Consider the following 19,011-nt stretch of genomic DNA (forward strand, 5'->3'; position numbering starts at 1 on the left):
ATCTGTAGGGTCTTTTTTGGGCTGTGTAGGTGAACATTTCAGGTAAGGTTTGATAGGCCCAATCAGGCAGTTGATGGTTCTACCCTTGATGCCTGAATTTACTTTTAATTATATAAATAAGTGTTTTTGCTTTCAAGATAATGATAAATGAGGTGGAGACTGTTCACAGAAAAAGAAACAATACAAATAACAAATTTCACAGAACAAATTGTTCAGTATACCTTTGTTGGATGTGTATTTCTTGAAAAGAAAAGGAAGCCTCTCCTAAGAAAAATACAAGGTGTTGGAAGCTTGTGCTTATCAAGGGAGTACAAGTGTCCTGACCACAGTTACAGTGACGCAGGCTGCAATAAAGTTAGTTCTTGCAAGCCGGTCATCGAAGCATGACGTGAATCTGTTGTGTAGGATTAGATGTTCATATCCCTCTAGAGATTAATACTTACTGCAACAATGAGATTCTATGGAGTTCAAATGAGTGATGGCATCCTCTGGGTTGTCAAGTGGGCGCCGAAGGATGTTTCGCTGATCAGTCCACAACACCTCAAGAGGGTTCAGCTGTGAGTCCCAGTGTCCCAGGTTCAGTTCAGTTCACTTGAAGGCCCAGATCAGATCGCTTCTTTTCATTCACAGCCATTGGCACCCCTATCAGCAGCCCTAGAGAGGTCCCTAACCACTTTCCAGAGGGCCTTCCCTCACACTCCAATCTCCCTGAGTAGTCTGGATGCTGAGGTGAGTTCAAATCCTCCGCAGCCTACCTCCACTGGGTGTTCTGTCCGTTTCCAGCCTTGTTATTTAACATCTGCATACCTCAGCTTCTTCCACTCATAGGCCTCCTCCCATGCACTCTCCCAAGATACTGTGAGGTCTATGATGTCAAAGAAGCTTGAGGGACGGTGACCTCAGAACACACTGTTAGGTGGTGTGACAGTTTGAATCATACTGTTTGAATCATACCTCCATAGAGTTAATATCAACTTTTTTGCCTTAATCATCTACATTTGTGCTCATCCCCTGGATTCTTGTTTTTCTGCAGACAAGTTATGGAACGTTCTTTTCCTCCTACTTTATTTGGTAACAAATGTTAATATTAGTCAGAGAAAAAATGCAATTTAGGTCAATTGATCATTTCTAAATTGAATGTAGCTGTTAATGTGTGCATGATTGGTTGTCAGTCCTTCATGTGTTTCCATGATGTGATGGTGTCCGGAGTGTACTCCACCTCTCAAACATTAGTCAGATCTATTTATAAAAGGATGGATGGATGGATGGATGGATGGATGGATGGATGGATGGATGGAAAATTGTGCCTAGGTTTTTCACAAAAGTACGTAAGAGAATTAACTGGGGGTGGCAGTAGCTCAGTCCACTAGGTCTTGGCTTGGAGACCGGAGGGTGGCTGGCTCAAGACCATTGTTCACCTACTGAGCACTGCCAAAGTTGCATTGAGCAAGGCACTTCATTTTGACCATCTCTTTCTCCGCCAACTTCCATACTTACTTACAGGCTGTGTGTGTGTGTGGGTGTGTGTGTGTGTGTACGTGTATGTGTGTATGTGTGTGTGTGTGTGTGTGTGTGTGTGTGTGTGTGTGTGTGTGTGTGTGTGTGTGTGTACGTGTGTGTGCTCTGGCCTTTATAGTGTAGAATATGCAGGCATCTGAAAAAAAACTGGGACACCCTATTAAATGATCTACTTTTTATTTTCGCATATCAATGTACAATCTTGTTTTGATTTCTGGAAAAGACAGTGATTTTAACATAAACAACAACAAATAATATTCTTTTACTCAACAAACAAAAGAAAATGAACAAAAATGCATCTTTTAATGGAAGAAGAAGCTAGGACACCCTACCCCCTAATAACTAGCGTTGCCCTCTTTGACTGAAAGAACTTCATTTAGACATTTCTTACAGTAAGTCCAGTGACTGTAAGATCCATGCATGTATACAAAATCACCATAATATAGAACAGGGGTCGGCAACTTTAAACGTTCAAAGAGCCAAATTGATTGAAAAAAACTAAAATGAAACCTGTCACGGGCCACAAAAAAATCATAAGCCTTATATGAAGGCAACACAGGCTGTAAGTGTTTCAAACAAGTATTACCTATATTAGCCTACTATCAAATTGAGTAACTAGGCTACAAGTGCATAGTGACATTCATGATTAAATGTTTATTTTCGATGTAGCGCATCCTGGAGAGAATGCCGACTCCCGATCTACAACATAAACATAGCAAAGGCAAGTCACCTTTTTGTCTCGAAAGAGAGGTGCAGCAATTCTGGAAAAAAAACCCCCAAAAACTTTAATGTTAGTCTTTGTTAGATGGACTATTGGACACAGAGCCCCAGAGTTGCCCAGTTGGTCTCCTGTCAAACTACCAGAACTTTTATTCTGGTCGAGGTGGAAAATCAATGAAGCAAATGTTACAAAAGAGGTTTTACTAATCAATTGTGAGGAAATCGATCCTGAGGTTCTCTCGCAAAGAATTACAAAGAACATTCCAGCGTATCAACTTTTAAGAGTTTCATTGTGCTCTTCCTTAAGGGAGGGCTTGATTATTACCCTATCATTTGCCAAACAAGTATCATTTGCGACGTGTCTATTATACAATCAAGTGTGATGTGCCCTATGTGGTCATTTAACATGATCAGTAGTAATCAAATAAAGCATGATCAGTAGTAATCAAATAAAGCAAAATGTGTAAGCATGAGATGTGAAAATTATGGAAATATCCTAAATCTTTTAGCTGAAGTCGCTCAAGATGCAGTGCGAATTAGAGAGCATCATTAATTATTGTTGGAGGTTTGAGACAGGTTTAAGGTGTGCCAAAGCTCAGCTGCCACAACAGAATAAATGTGTGCTTTTTCAAATCCATTGAAGTCAGTGGATAAAGAAGTAGAGTAGGCACCCATGTTGTTAAGAATAAGCCAATCCCCGATGTGCAACTCAGGTAAGTAACAGGTATCACATATTTTGTCCATACTGTCACAGGTTGGACCCCAGACAGTAGTCTTGTATCTCTGCTCACTGTCCTTCACAGCCTGTAAGAAAAGAAAGTTTAACAAAGTTTGTGAGATGTCATGTTATTCTTCATATTTAATTTCATATCTATTGACAGGGACATTACATTATTATAAATCAGTTGACTGGTTTTATGCAGCGTCAGGATGAACTGGGTGTGGCAACAAGATGATGTGGAAAGGTGGGAAAGTCAGTGGAGGGTTGTCTATCAGACAGGTGTAGAGCATGAATTTGTTTCAGGAAGTAGACTTTAGGATTGGTAGATGGACATAAATAAAACAGGAACAGACACATTTTTTAAAAGTCTTCACTGTTTGAGTTTTAAATCACTGGTATTATTTAAAAAAAACAAAAGTAAAAAAGATATTACCACTAAATTATAATTTAGATAGTCACTATTGGTGCATGTTGTGTCTGCGTACTGAGCCCCCTCCACTTCATTCTGCTGAACCACAACTGCACACCAACTTCCAGCTCCAACCTCTTCATAAAGTTTGGAGTCGACACAACTGTAGTGGGTCTCATCAACAACAGCAATGAGACAGCCTGGAGAAATGAGATGAGGTGCCTGGCTATGTGGAGAACACGCAGGAGATTGTTGTGGACTTCAGGAGAACACGCACCCAGCATGCTCCAATAACCATCGACGGTGCTGCAGTGGAAAGGGTCAGCAGCACCAAGTTCTTGGGTGTGTACATCTCCAAGGACCTGTCCTGGGACTGCAACACCGCATCACTGGCCAAACAAGCCCAACAGCACCTCTACTTCCTCTGCAAACTGAGGAGATCAAGAGCCCCATCCCCCATCATGCTCACCTTCTACAGCGGCACCATTGAGAGCATCTTAACAAGCTGCATCACTGTGTGGTACAGCGCCTGCACCGTTTCCTGCCACAAAACTCTACAGCGCATTGTCAAAGCAGATAAAAAGATCAATGGTGTCTCCCTTTCCCTCACAAACGTCTATAACACCCACCTCAACCGCAAAGCCATCGCGATTGCAGGTGATCCCACCCAACCCTCTCACAGCCTTTTCAGCCTGCTGCCATCAGGTAGGAGACTGCAGAGTCTGCGAGCCAGGACCAAGGAAAGTTTCTGTCACCAGGCGGTCAGGAGGCTCAACTCCTTCCCTGTTCTGCCCCCTGCCACAACCCTGAACTCTACTCTCACCCTGTCCTGCCCCACCCCCCCAAGCACCAGACAACAACTCTGTCTCTTTCCGCACCCCGCCAACTCAGAGACTGCGCACACGTCACTTCCCCCTTAAGGGATTAGAGAAAAATTTGTGTATAGAAATGTTTACCGTCCTGTTTTGTGTCACACTTTGTGTTGTTTGCACCATGTGTCTGAGAGGACTGCAATTTCATCAATGTATGTCGTCCATGTATGCTATGTTTGACAATAAAGCTGACTTTGACTTTGACAAAAGGGCTGATATTTACTCTCTTAAGGTGTGGTTCAAATTTGAAATTGGGATCCAGAGAGGCATTCAGATTTCCATACACTCCATCATTCATGTAGTACATCATCCTTTTGTTGCATTTTTTTCCCACATCATCTGAAAAATACATAAAAAGGTTTTTTTAAAAATGTTAGCAAAAAATGTAATTTCACAAAAATAACTTGTCTCTGTGCTATTTGTTAAATGTCTTTCAAGGGCGTGTTATTAATACATTTTTGCAATGCTTCGGTCATCTGTAAGATTATTCTGTTATTCCCAACCTATTGTGTATTCTTAGTAACTTAACTATTCATAATATTATAAGTCGTATCACTACGTATCACGTAGCCACAGTTACAGGCTTTATGATGACCGTCAGTGACTCAAGGTTTTTTATTATAGCAAGGTACCGCTGTTCTTTGAAAAAGGCTAAATAGATCAAAAAAATAAATATTACCTTTCTGAAATCACTGTTGCCTGCTGAACTGAACTGTAGCAAAGAATGGCTGCCCTCATGAAAACATTACTGTACTTTTAGGCAATTTCAATCTCATGCAATGAAGTCTGTAAGTCAGTAAGACTCTGGGAGCCAGGATTTGGCCATTTTGTCATAAAACAAAAAAAAAGAGGAATCTTAATGAAGCCCTAGCATGTAGCACATCAGACAACTGACTTTTGTTATCACCTACCTTGTTTACAAAGTTACAATACCACCACATTATGAAAACTTTAGGAGTTAGTGTATGATAACAGATTGGCAAAATTCCAATTTACCACCTTGTTCATCCACGTCATCTGTAATGACCTTTTTCCCAGTTATGCTCATCACCAGTGTGAAGGATGATTCCACGTAGTATCGGCCTGGCTCAGCAATAACCTCCACCCCGCTATCAGGTGGGAAACATTCTTCTAATGCTGCATTAATGACTTCTGAACACTAGGAAGACAGAAGCACAATAATTTTAAAGCAAATTTCACACACACACACACACACACACGCACACACACACACACACACACACACACACACTCACACACACACACACACACACACACACACACAAACACAGGTGTGACTACGATAATTAGTCCACTACAATGAACAATCGAATTTCTTTGTTAGCATAATGGCAGAAAAAACTAACAAACAATTTAATATAAAGCTGAAGGTGTGAAAGGACTGAACCAACTGTGTAGATGGTCTTCACACAACAGTACACATATTCTACATGGACATCTGTAAAATACCCACAGCCAAACATACAACAATGGTAAACATACAGAAAACATCTAAACTTGCTCAGGGCCGAAAACATATCATGTCAACCATTACTAGGACCCCCCCCCCAAGCAATTTGTATCAAGTAAATTACTTTGTCTGGGGTTCCACAGGGACCAGTTCTTGGTCCATTGCCCCTCAATCTGCATCCAGTTGACAACAACATAAAGGAAGATATCATGTCCTACCATGACATACTGTGTATACAGTATTTTCCGCTCTATAAAGCGCACTGGACTACAAAACGTTTTTTATATAAGACACACTGATTATAAGGCATATCTGATTATAAGACAAACTTTCAATGAATGGCCCATTTTAAATTTTTAAAATTTTTCACATATAAGGTGCACTGTTGGTTTTTGAGAAAATTTAAGGCTTTTAGGTGCGCCTTATAGTGCAGAAAATACTGTATATATCTCTTCTCTGATTTGAATCCTATCAGCAACATGGTAGACTGTATTGAAGACATCAATTAGTGACCGTTGAGAAACATTTTGCATCAGAATATAGACAAAATTCAGACACTCATAGTTGGCACTGAAAGTAACAAAAAATATTCCAAGGATTCTGATGTGCTCATTCTACATCACTATCCCTAACGCACATTTTTAATAATATGACCAACATCACAAGGACAGTATTTTTATCAATTAGGAACACTATGTGCAAGTTGTCTGGCTAAAACCAGCCCTGCCTCTATAGAGTACAATGAATGAAATTACAGTCTGAAGGAAAAATAGCTGACAAAATTTCATATTTCCAACGTTTCAGGGCAAAAGATTTTATCAAAAGAAAAATAACTCAACCACTGATGGAAAAGATGAAGCTACATTGTCAGCTTTCTTATATAGTATTTATCTCTGGGGGTTTTTTCTTTTTTTTTACCTCATTAAATTTGTCCAAACTTTCTTCTCTCCCGAAATATCCTCCACCAATATCCAAGACACTCAACTTGAAGCCCATCATATTCTGAAAAAAAGAAATAAATTTAGAGCAGCTGAATAGTTATATCAGACCGAGTCATACCAATGCACTTTCATTTGTGTGATTCTTAGTACAGTGATACCTCTACGTAATAATGTTTCTACTTATGAAATTTTCTGCTTACGAAATTTCTCAGCAGGAAAATATTACCTCTAGTTACGAAAGAAATTTCGACTTACGTAATGTAAAAACACAGTATCGGCTGATACTTGATTCTCCCACAGGTTCCTGAACGCAACATTCTCATAGCTGCTCTGCCATTGGCTATTACCTATTACGTATCTTCCTGGCATCCCATTGGCTAAGAGGGATGTCACTCCATCTCTGTGTGGAGCTAGAACGGTCCTTATGCAGTGTGTCGGCATTCAGCACTCGACCCGTGAGGTAGTCTGATAGTTTTGAGCAAATATAATAACTTTTTGAGTACGTATTCGCTATGGACCCCAAGAAAGTGACGGAGAAAAGAGGAAAAGAAAAGACGAAGAAAAGAGTTTTTTTTGTCCGTACAAACAAAGCAAGAGATCATAGAAAAGCGTGAAAAAGGGATGCGTTTGGTTGATCTCGCCAAAGAATATGGCCGTAATGCATCTACAATCACCACGTTATTAAAACAAAAGGAAGTTTAAGGAGTTTAAGGCATCGCGTGGGTGGTTGGAGAAGTTCAGAAGGAGGACTGGAATTCACTCTGTTGTTTGGCATCGTGAGATAGGAGCACATGAACCAAAGAGGGCAAAAAACAATGGGGACAGCTGTTAAAAGGTAAATGACTGTCATTATTATTCTTTATTCTTTGTTTTTTACGTTATGCACAACTCTCATTTATTGTGTAATAATCTAATTGTAACATGTATTTGTTACATGTTTTGATGCATTTTTTATGCTTTATAAAACATTTATGTCAGAATTTTTGGGGGCTTGGAACGGATTAGGGCATTTGGAAAACGCGTATCTACTCACGTAATTTTCTACTTACGTAATTCCTTCCGGAACCAATTAATTTTGTAAGTAGAGGTACCACTGTATATATTATTGCACTGATTTCATACCAGTGCAATAATTTATTTTTTGACCAATATCTATTATAAGCATTGAGATGTAACAATTGGAAGAAGCATGTTGTAAATTAGGTTACCATAACATCACATGTACATAAATTAGTTTCACCACAAGAGCAATGAAGAAACGATGAGGAAAATTATATTTGATGATGAAAGTCATAACTACATTTGGTGTGTGCTGCTTTTCAGTACATGAACTAACCGGAGCAATGTCGCCTTACTTTAGCTACTGCACATTTTAAAGTGTTGTACTTTGGACCATCTAAAATGATGACTCTGCAATGATTCTTTCAGTTCAAATTAGTCTTTCAGAGTTTATAGCATTAGAGTGCTTTAGAACTCATAGACACATCTGGAACACATGCTTTTAAACAGACTTTAAACTTCTGTGAAATTACTATTATTATGTTAAAAAAAATGTGTTGAAAAAAAATGTACGTGTTTTTCTCAACTACAGTAATCCCTCGCGCATCTGTGGATCAACACGCGCGGCTTCACTACATCACTGTTTTTTGGAAGGTAGTCACGTGATACCGTACGTGCATCCTATAGGCTGATGACATCAGGAAGTGCGCTACGTTCAGTGAGTCTCGGAACGCAACTTACTTCCGTGAGACACAAAAGTGCTTTAAACAGTCTACAGTATAAGAGTGTGGGAAAAGGGAATTCAGATAAAAGGTGGTTTAATATCCTGGAAAGCATTAACGAGGGATTACTGTATTTTATTATTATGTTACATCAGTATTTTATACTTATTTGTTTTTGGCAGCAAAACCCAGCCTCTCACATGTAGTTAGAACCCAAAACCCGTAACTTCAGAGAAGTGGTTGAAGATGAGACAAATATGGTTAAAATGAATGAATGAAAATATTTTCTAATGCAAGAAAGTGTGAACAGACAGCAAGCCTAATGTACAGTACAATCACTGATTGTGTTGGTGAATCACATCAACAACACAATGGTTGATTTGTCCTGCTATTTTTTGCTAAATTTGTTAACAGTTCTTTTTAAAAAAAAAAATTCTATTTTGAATGGTAGTCAAATGCTACTATTTTTCAGAACCACTAATCTAATGTAATTAATCATTTTTTGCTTTATTACAATAAATTCAGAAATAATTAAGGGACAAATGAAAAACATTTCCACCACCATTCTTACTAACTGGTAAGAATTTAATTTCCACTTCAGGAATGCAAACCCTTATCTTAATTAAGTTGGCTATGATTTTAAGTTGTTGGGACGTTCAATATATCACTGAGAAACTGTTTGGTATAGTTTATGGTAAAAGAAAGTATGAGTATTACAAACTGTGCAGATAATCTAACAGCAGGTTTTCAAGTTGCTACAGATAACTATGCTGTGATTGTAGTTAAAACCATGGGAACACTGATTTCACTCTGCAGATTCCTTATCTGAATTTATAAATTATTCTTATTGTGTGACTTTCTTTGCGTATGTCACATATCGCCCTGGCTATCAGACCAGTCCAGATTTTCTGCTCATAATTTTATGTATTAAAAGGTTATGCATTTTGCATGGCTGACCAACAGGGGCCACTTCTGGCAAATCGGATCAGGGCCATAAAAGTGCCATCACTCTTTGAGGCATGTGGACCAATTACAAATGTATTGTGTGTGCAAGGACAGGGCTACACAAAATTTTCTGCATCTGTTAATGAGTTAGCCAAGCTCTAATTGCACATCATCACAACCTGTAAACAAATGTAAACATACTTTTTCAGTTTTATTTTGTCATGATAATAACTTACTGCAATATCGAAGGCCTGTCGGGCATCTGCTATGGCCTGCTTGAATGTCAAACTGTCACAGCATCTGTTGCCAACATGAAAGCTGACACCAATCACCTCTAAGCTCAGTTCTTTAGCACGTTCCAGCAGTTTAGCAACCGTCTCCAGGCCGGCACCAAACTTAAAATTGAGTCTTGTTAAAGATTTGGAATCATCCACTGCAATGCGGAGAACCAATCTGGAACAGGTTTCATAAGAGTTGGATGAAATAAAACTCAAAAAACAGTGTACATGCATTGTAGAATGAAAATATGAGCAGTTCCACTTACTTAGCTTTGGCATGATTTAGAGAAATCTTTTGCAGTTCATCCTCACTATCAAAAGTCATCATATTCACTCCATGAGTGCAGGCGTATTTGATGTGTGACGGTGGTTTAATGGTGTGTGCATAAATGATCTTATCAGGAGTCACTCCGAGGGACAGGGCCAGTTTAATCTCACCCTGTTTAACATGTTTAAAATGAGCATTGAAGAACGAGAACAATATTCTGAGTAAAGAAGACAGATTATTTGTTAAATGAAATACAGCACCTTGCTAGCACAATCAAAACCTGTGCCCAGAGCTCTCAGCATCTTCAAAACTGCTGGTGTGCTGTTACACTTGACTGCATAGAAAGGTGTGACTCGAGGTAACTTAGTGACCCATCGGACGTGTTTCATATACAGACTATCTAGACTGGCTACAAAGAATGGCTCTTCACTGTCCTAAAAGAAAAAGGACATCTATTTTCAAATTGCAAAAGTAAATAATCTCAAATATCTCACAGGACATTCATAACATTATAGATTATGGTGAGATGAGTGTCCCGATTTCTCTGTTACTCACCTTTAAACCAAGTTCATTTATTTTATCATCTATGAAATCAGGAATTGTTTTTCCATTGTCCAAAATGCCAATATCACAAAACTCAGGAGAGAAATCTTTCATGGTGGATGCATTTGTAGTTAATGGGGCTGCAAATGATGTTGAGAAGACACAAATACGTAAAAAAGGAATGTCAGTTTGCACTCTAAGACTGGATCAGGATAGAAGCATTTTATTGTCTATAACTATTTGATAACTATTGATCGCATTCACAAACAGATTCATACTTGTTACTTCACATTGGAAAAAAAATAAATTTATGTCTTACCATGGCTCTTCTGATTCTCCATATTTGACATCCTTGAAATTCTAGAAAGTTCAGAAAGACTCGTTGAGTAATTTCAGCAAATACAGCTGGAAAAAAGGTATGACAGTAAGTTCCCCTTGTATTTGTACGGGTACTGCACCCATTGTTTGAAACTTAATTTTGTAATATCAACTTGGAAATTCAATTTTCCATGTCAGTTAGAAATGTGTTTCTGTAGAACAAACTGAACTGGAATTCTGAGATTTTTAATTTAATCTGATAATCAAAAAATGACCATTATGATAATACAAAATTATAAAATGTCATTATTTAGAGTTTAAAGTAAATTCAAAATGTTTTTTTAATAAGTGTAAAGGATGGAATGTTCTTTTTGTCAATTTTGAAATATTATATGGTATGACCTGACCTCAAAATAAAAAGAAAATTGCAAAAACTACAGGAAACTTTAGGGACCTTTCCAGATTAAACTGACTGGGGTTGCCAATCAGGCCTGGTAGTTCATTAGATGGGGCTTGTCTAGGTACAATGCGAACTGTGTGTTGCCAAGGAGATAGCTATTACTGTTTGGTAGTCTTTGGCAACCCAAGAACCTGATGAATGGGTGATGAGGAAAGATTTGGAAGGGAAGACAGGCTGTCTCAGAAAAAATGGTCACTGTGCACGAAAGCAAAACAGGCATAAAATAATCAACCAGCAGGACACTGAGTGATGTGCAAATAGGGCCTTCACCAAAGCTCAATAGTTCTTTATAACTGATCAAACCTAATGTGAGGGTTTCTCCATGCGGGATAGGAGTCTAATCATTACCCATCACTGAGTTTGGCTTTGTATGAGATCTTACCTTACAACAGACATGTGTGATCACCTTAATCCAAAGACCAGATGTGAAATACTTGAATGAACCTAGAAACACATTACCATTTTGAGAGTATAGGAGTGTGTAATGTAATGTAAGTATTTTCCCTGAGTTGATTAATCATCAGATTCAAAGCTGAAGCAGAAGCCTTCATTCCAATTTCATTCCTCCATCTGTTGTGTTTTGTATGTACAGACGACTGATTAGGACATAACCTGTTTTGTGTGTTGACAGCAGGACGAGAACAAATACACCCCAGGAGTGTAAATCATTTAAAGGGCAATTATAATAAATGACCCCACTTTTCTTATGTTCATTCCCACTTAATGCCATCTCAGGCAGTCATGATTCACATTTGAAACACATGTTACGATGGATATGGTTGATTTCAATAGTCCGGGTACGATGCCAGTGTGCCATGGAGCCACACACAAAGATAGACAACCACACACACACACACACACACACACACACACACACACACACACACACACACACACACACACACACACACACACACACACACACACACACACACTCACTCCTACGGGCAATTTGGGACTGCCCAATAAACTGAAGCCCGTGTTTTTGGAGGTGGGAGGATGCCGGACAACCCACGAGAGAACCCACGCAGACACAGGGAAAACGTGGGTATATAGTATATATATAAAAAATATAAACATATATATAGAGAGATTTACTTATATTCTGTATATGGGAAAGGAAACAAATTAGACCAGAAGACTCTGCACCATTCTGCATCTATTATTTTACAACAGACAGTTGCAATATAAAAGATGATACATAATGAGCAAAGAGAAGGACGGTCAGCATAAGTACATACCTTCACCACAGCAAATCAGTCTGGGAGTGCGCCAATTCAAACTCCAATAAGCTGTTGGCAGAATGGATATCGTCAGGGTTTTCAAATTCAAAGAAGTTTTAAATGAAAAGATCAAGGTCTGACTAAAATGTAATAGTTCCTTCTTTCGAATATTGAAGTTTCATGAACTTTCATCAAAATTAGTTTAGGAGTTTACGAGAGATTTAGATAAATTCTGGGAAAATATCCTCCTGTCTTTCAAATTTAAATGACTTAAAAACATCCTGGATGTCCTCCTTTATTTGGATGCTCTCCTGTATTTCATCAGTTCATCCTTGCAATGTGAGTCATTCTGCCATCCATATTCATGAGTCAAGTAATTATGGATAATTGTATGACTTCGTGTGATAACTGTATGACGAAAGAATAAAGTCACTTAACATTGAAATCCATCATTATCCGCCATTCTGCTACAAAAACCAACACAAGATTAGAAGCTTTTTTCTTCTGCTCGTCTAATGGACTGTTGTATCGTTACTTTTTGGATGAACTTGTGTTGTTCTCTTTTTGATGCCATCTCTCATTTAAAATGATCCTTAAAGCTGGAGACTCCACTCAACCAGTCAGGCATCAAAACCATCAAAAACCACGTAGTTCTGTATAATTACTGATTACTATTCTGGAGGAAGGAGGCAGTGAGTCAATTGATGTCAACTGATGTTGACTCACTACTCTGCTTTGTACAGCGCTCAGGAAATTATAGGAATAAATGGTAACTGCATAAATTGTGTCAATTGAAGATACCTAAAAGAAAGGTGTTACAAACATAACCAGGTTAATGAAAACATGGTGTTTTCCCTATGAACCTGAGTGAAGAGGGAAAAGAGAGAAGTAAGACAGGGTTAGATTGTGGTTAAAGATTTGACATTTGATTCAAATTTGGTCCTGATCCCGGCCTTGTAGTGAATCCAACTTGAATCTTTACTTGCCATAAAAGAGAGGTTAACCCTGAACCAAAAAAAAAAAAGTAGACCACATACCATTGCTGGATGAAATCCTGATTTTATCCAGATCATTCTGAATAAGGTGTTTATGGGTTCTATTTAAACAGAAAGCAGAGGAGGCGTTGGGGAATGTGTTAGTTATTCTTTCATTCACTCATTCATCGTCTACCGCTTTATCCGCTGTAGTGGGTCACAGGGAGCTGGAGCCTATCCCAGCTAACTGAGGGCGTGAGGCGGGGGAAACTCCGGGCGCGACGCCAGTGTACCACAGAGCCACACAGAGAAACAGACATGCATGCATGCACACATTCACACCTATGGGCAATTTGGAACGGCCAGTTAACTTGAAGCACATATTTTTCAGAGGTGGCAGGAAGCCGGAGAATCAGCAATTATTCCATTAATTACACCAATAGATTCTAAATCCATTTTTCTATGATTCTAAATTCTACAATTAGCTCATAAAGGAAATTTAAATGATATTACAGTTTATTTAGCATTATTTTTTGTGTAAACACTGACAGAGAAACAAAGAAAGGACACGGGTAAGAGACACAGTTCAACCTACACCAATGTAAAGGAATACGAGAGTGTGGTGACGCACAAACAGGATATAATGAGAGAAACAAGACTCTTTCGAAAAATTTAAGATTCAGGCAGGAAAATAATCAAGAATGAGTTGCTCCGGCAGGCTAAATAGTTTGAATGTAGATGGTTTTCCTGTCCCTTCTGCTGACTCACTAATCCTGCTTCTTATCGTTCCGACAGGCGAGTAACAGCAGCAGGGGGTAGCCTCAAATCAAGATAATTGGATTGACTGAGCAGTGGCATTGGAAAACTAGAGATTTAACAACCCATTTGGCTTAGTAAATGTCATTGTATATTTCTCCAAACCACAGATATGTTTAAATATCACATGTTAATAATGTGGAAATATGTGATTTTAACATTTATATTGTACCTAGGCTGTGTTTAAGGTCAGGTTGGTTTAAGTACAACAATGTTATGTAGAGGGTAAGAAAAAAGAAAAACAGACCTGGAATATTTTCTAGTGTCTTGCTCAAAAGAACCTGTGTTTTCCCTACAGCAAGCCTGAACCAATGTGTGATGTTGTAATGACATATCCAAGCAAGCCACAACTGGGGCTTTTCTTATGCTACAAATGTAGGAAGAATTTAACATATGTTTAACATAAACATAAAACGGACAGTAAATGATTGTTCATAGCATTTTAGCCCACCATTTAGAGGCTGCTGTGTTATATAGTATGTGATACCTCTTTAGTTTACTAGCTAGGCCCATTCTGAGGTTGGTCAGTCACAAAAGGTTCTTAAATCAATCCGGTTTTAGACACCAAGGTGTCACCCCTTCATCTTCCCCACCCACTCAGTCATTTGCAAAGCAATTGAGTGTAGACGTCATTGTAAAAGTGTTGAAATGACACTATGAAAAATTTACATTTAATACAGCTGACCACCACACAACTATGAGAACAGTCCTGGATTTATAGATCATAGTACGCTACAGACGACACTCTGTAACAACATAGCATAGCATAAGAAATTCTGAACCACTATTTCCAGCAGCAGTGGTCAAATTTGCATCAAAACAAGAGACCTACCATTTTATCCATAATAACACAAACCACTTGAAGGATTAGCTCTCCTTATCTCCTAAAAAACATACCAAAATATGGAACATGTCGTGAAACCAACTACCTTCACAATTTATGTTTCATTTTGTTTCATTTGACGACTAGTTTAGTAGTAACACCTATAACATTAGGCTCTTTGTGTACAGTAGATGTAGGGATTATGTGTTGGGGGGAGGGGATACGATCTAATCTTCAGTGTCTGCAGCTCTGATTTTGTGGATTAAGCAGCCGTGGGGTTGTCACTGTTATACCATCACAGTAGTTATCAATGCTCCATTGATTGCTCTACAATGAGAAGAGATCACAGGAAAATTGCAGAGAGAGCATTTGTCTCAACAAAGCAAAAATATTTGATAGGTGGAGATAAGCATTGTCAAAAGCGCTTCTTGATTATGTTAGGTTATGTAGAGTGTGTTGTCGCATACTGCGTTTCAAGTGATTTCCCATGATCTCTCTGTCTACTTCCTAAATATACACATACATGAACTTCCCATTTATGTCTACAATTACGTTAAAAAAAAAAAAAGTCAATATCCCGATGTTACTGGTCACAAAGCAGTATGAATACTGTAAGTGAATAGTGGGTTTTAGAGTTCCAATTATTTTATTGACAAGATGAACATAATTAGCTTAGCATCAAACAAGACCATTATCGAAAAGGATAGCCTATCTTCTGTCATATTTGACCAAGCAGCTGTTTCAGATAGGCGGAATATATGGATTGGTCCCATAAGTTTTTATGGCCAATCTTTATGTAGAATTTTGATTTTAAATTTTGAGTGTACAAATCCAGACATGACAAGAATGTGGCTAAAATGGTAAAAGACAAACAAAATAGGCCAACTAGGACCAGCTCACAAACAGCCTTGCTAAGAATGTAAAATGAAGTAGGGTTTTTATATTCATTACCAATTGATTCACCAGTAAAGAACATGCAGTTCAGTTTTTAAAAAAATGATAAATCACTCGTAAAGTTGATGGACCATAAGATTATTAACATAACATTTGTGTTCACATTTCTGTATTGAGATTTAAAATGGTTGCATACTATTATAGATAAAAGGCTAAATTAACACAGCTAAGACAATGTAATCATGGGTTAACTCATAGTAGGACTTAAAATCACATGCATTTAATGTTCACATGTTTAATTATAAAATTGGTTTATCCATGAGAAAAGTATGGCTCTGACCCTGATGATGAGCCATGGGTTTGAAGTTCACAATCATTTACCTTTATTTAACAAGCCATGACATTACAGGAAATTCCTTGTTTCTCGCAAACTTTTTTCCTCACCCTGTAGTGGAATATCACACTTAAGCTTTACATTGTTGACCAAAGTGTGTCATGGATCAGCTATGATGGTTTACCATAGTGCTAACAAATGAATCACACCATAAGACTCAGGTTTTAAGACTGATATTTTAAGACTGATTTTTTTTATTTCTATACCTATTTATAATTTTCTATTTATATATTATTGATGGGTTATTTATTAATCTTTCTATTTGGTGTTGTAATACTTTCTATGTGCTGGTGCTTTCTGTGTGCTTTTTCTGTGTTTTGTGTACTTACTATGCTGTGTGCAACAGAGAAATTAATTTTGCTGACGGAACCTCCTTAAGGGACAAACACAGTTATACTCTACTCTATATAAATATGAATATATATATACACACACATCCTTGTGTTGTGTGTGTGTGTGTGTGTGTGTGTGTGTGTGTGTGTGTGTGTGTGTGTGTGTGTGTGTGTGTGTGTGTGTGTGTGTGTGTGTGTGTGTGTGTGTGTGTGTGCATGCGTGTTTGTGTGTGTGTGTGTGTGTGTGTGTATATATGAATTGAGAATTTGGTGAATTTTTTATGAAAATGAATGACATCATAAACTGTGCTTGAATTCACACAGGTACCTTAGTATTCAAGACAGCAAATATCATGTCAACTCTGACACAGCAAATATTTGAACTGATTCACCAAGAGGGAACAGACTTTAGCCTGTGGCATAGAATCCTTACTTTCTATGGATCTCCTGTTCTGAGGGGTTAACTCTCCATGTTAAATAGATAATTGTTTGTTTGAAGCATACCCCAACCATAATATTACCTTTATTTCTACCATCGAATATTCTTGAAAGGTCAAACCTATCACCTTCGACTCCTTGTGTTCTTCACACAAATATTTACACAAACCCACAGGCTAGAACAACTAAACCTGATTGTGTCGCAAAGAGAGCACATACAGTCTTATGATGTCTTAATTTTGTTTGGAAAATTACCTCCACTAAGGACATTATGCTTTCACCAGTCTGTCAGCAGGACTGTTCAAAACTCCTAAATTTGTGTGTGTTAGGGGTAGCCAATGAAGAAATCATCAAATTTGTGGATTAAGTGACATATTGATGGACTTCCTATAACATTGTGACATAGCTGTGATCATTGTGAAGTACTCATTCATCATTACCCACTTGACAGTTTCATGAAGCTAAGTCTGTGTGAGGTGAATCCATTATTTTGAAAAAAGAGGTGCAATGTTGATGCTCCTCATCCCTACAAGCCTGGGATTAGGGTTTATTCATTCATTCATCTTCAGCCGCTTATCTGCATGGAGGATCACAGGTCTGCTGGAGCCTCAGCTGGCTATGGGTGTGAGATGGGGTGCACTCCAGATGGGATGCCAGGTCATTGTAGACACAAAAGTGGACACAGTGGTTAAGAAAATGAATGAATGAATGATTATTAACTTGATACATTTTTCCATTCTTTAGTAATCGGCAGTAGAACATAGGCTGGTTTCGCAAAAAAAAAATGTTTTGACAAAAAAAGGTGAGAAAAGCAGAATGACTATTTTGATACAAATATTTTCTTTTTTATATAAAGAATATTTTATTTAAATACGTAAATACGTTCAACATTTACATTTAACTAAACTGTACGATTTTTTTTTTTTACCTTTGCAGCTTCAGTCAATCTGTTGAGCTTCGCGGCAGCTCTCTGGGATTAAGTGCTTTCAGTTAAGGGGGTGAGATTCAAGCTCCATCCGTTCATCTTCTCAGTCATCTGTACACATGTTCACAACACTCTTACTCTGTGAACTAATGCAAGACATGCTCTGTACGAGTGTGAACTGCCTGAATTTCTCCAACTCCTAATGTTTTGCCATTTTCTCTCTCGGCTCTTCCCGTTTTCTTCTTACAAAGTATATGGTGATCTCTCTCCCACAAGCAGCAATCCTGCCACCTTCAGGGGATCAGTTTGTCCTTACAGTAGTGTAGAACTATGATAGTGGTGGAGCCCATCCCCAGCTGACTCTTCACACAGACATCGATGCTCACAATCATACCGGCGTATAAATGAACATGTCCAATTCAACTAACTGGCATGTTTCTGGAAGCGGGAGAAAGCCGGAGGACCACCCACGCAGACACCGAGAGAATGTCCAAACTCTTGACAGAAAAGACCTCGGGGAAATGCAACTAGGACAACTGTTGCTGCGAAGCAATGGTGCTACTTACCGCGCCACTATACTACCCAGTTGTGTGAATGGGTGAGTGAAGGAAGGAAAAAGAGAAGAGAGAGAAAGAAATAAAGGCAAGGAGAAGGAAGATGATTTCAGCAATCGTGCAATGACGGGTGTGTTTATAACACCAACAACTCACACTAATAAATATTACACTGCTCAATAATCACTTCACCATTGCATCAGACCTAATGGCTTACTTTGTGCAGTTTGCTGTGTAACCAATAGATCAAACCACAGCCTGGAAGAAGACAAATATTCCGTTTCTATTTGTGCTGTAAGGAACCACACCTTGATCACTCAAGAGAGTTGCAGCTGGATGCACCCATATGTTCTTCAGGAAAAGCAGAGCAATGAAAGAACATTCAATGTTTTATTTATAAACTAAGGCTGGTCATAAAAATGGGACGAGCTTTTTATCTCATTAAACAATGAG

General features: G+C 38.3%; 1 protein-coding gene across 2 annotated transcripts; it reads right to left on the minus strand.

Annotated features, from left to right (window-relative positions):
* Window positions 1-1,728: 1,728 nt before the first annotated feature.
* Window positions 1,729-12,669, minus strand: LOC137609796 (ornithine decarboxylase-like). Of its 2 annotated transcripts, none has more exons than XM_068337097.1 (10): window positions 12,427-12,669; window positions 10,727-10,767; window positions 10,420-10,547; window positions 10,125-10,298; window positions 9,863-10,035; window positions 9,555-9,771; window positions 6,630-6,713; window positions 5,240-5,399; window positions 4,464-4,579; window positions 1,729-3,042 (listed from the first exon to the last, which is right to left on the minus strand). In XM_068337097.1, the coding sequence occupies exons 2-10, from the start codon at window positions 10,755-10,757 to the stop codon at window positions 2,788-2,790; spliced, it is 1,338 nt and encodes a 445-aa protein (XP_068193198.1). In that variant the 5' UTR covers window positions 10,758-10,767; window positions 12,427-12,669; the 3' UTR covers window positions 1,729-2,787. The 2 variants fall into 2 exon arrangements, with proteins under 2 accessions (XP_068193198.1, XP_068193197.1); XM_068337096.1 differs by having other exon boundaries at window positions 5,237-5,399.
* Between the last annotated feature and the right edge of the window lie 6,342 nt (window positions 12,670-19,011).

Source organism: Antennarius striatus, chromosome 16 (genome assembly GCF_040054535.1).
Source record: "Antennarius striatus isolate MH-2024 chromosome 16, ASM4005453v1, whole genome shotgun sequence".
NCBI lineage: Eukaryota > Metazoa > Chordata > Actinopteri > Lophiiformes > Antennariidae > Antennarius > Antennarius striatus.

Bases quoted from the DNA above. Each gene is read 5' to 3' on its own strand.
- LOC137609796 (XM_068337096.1), bottom strand. From the start codon at position 10,757: ATGTCAAATATGGAGAATCAGAAGAGCCATG. The intron at 5,400-6,629 runs GTAAAAAAAAAG...CTGTCTTCCTAG, and splicing joins GTTTGGACAAATTTAATGAG to TGTTCAGAAGTCATTAATGC. The intron at 4,580-5,236 runs GTAAATTGGAAT...TGTATTTTTCAG, and splicing joins TGACGTGGATGAACAAGGTG to ATGATGTGGGAAAAAAATGC.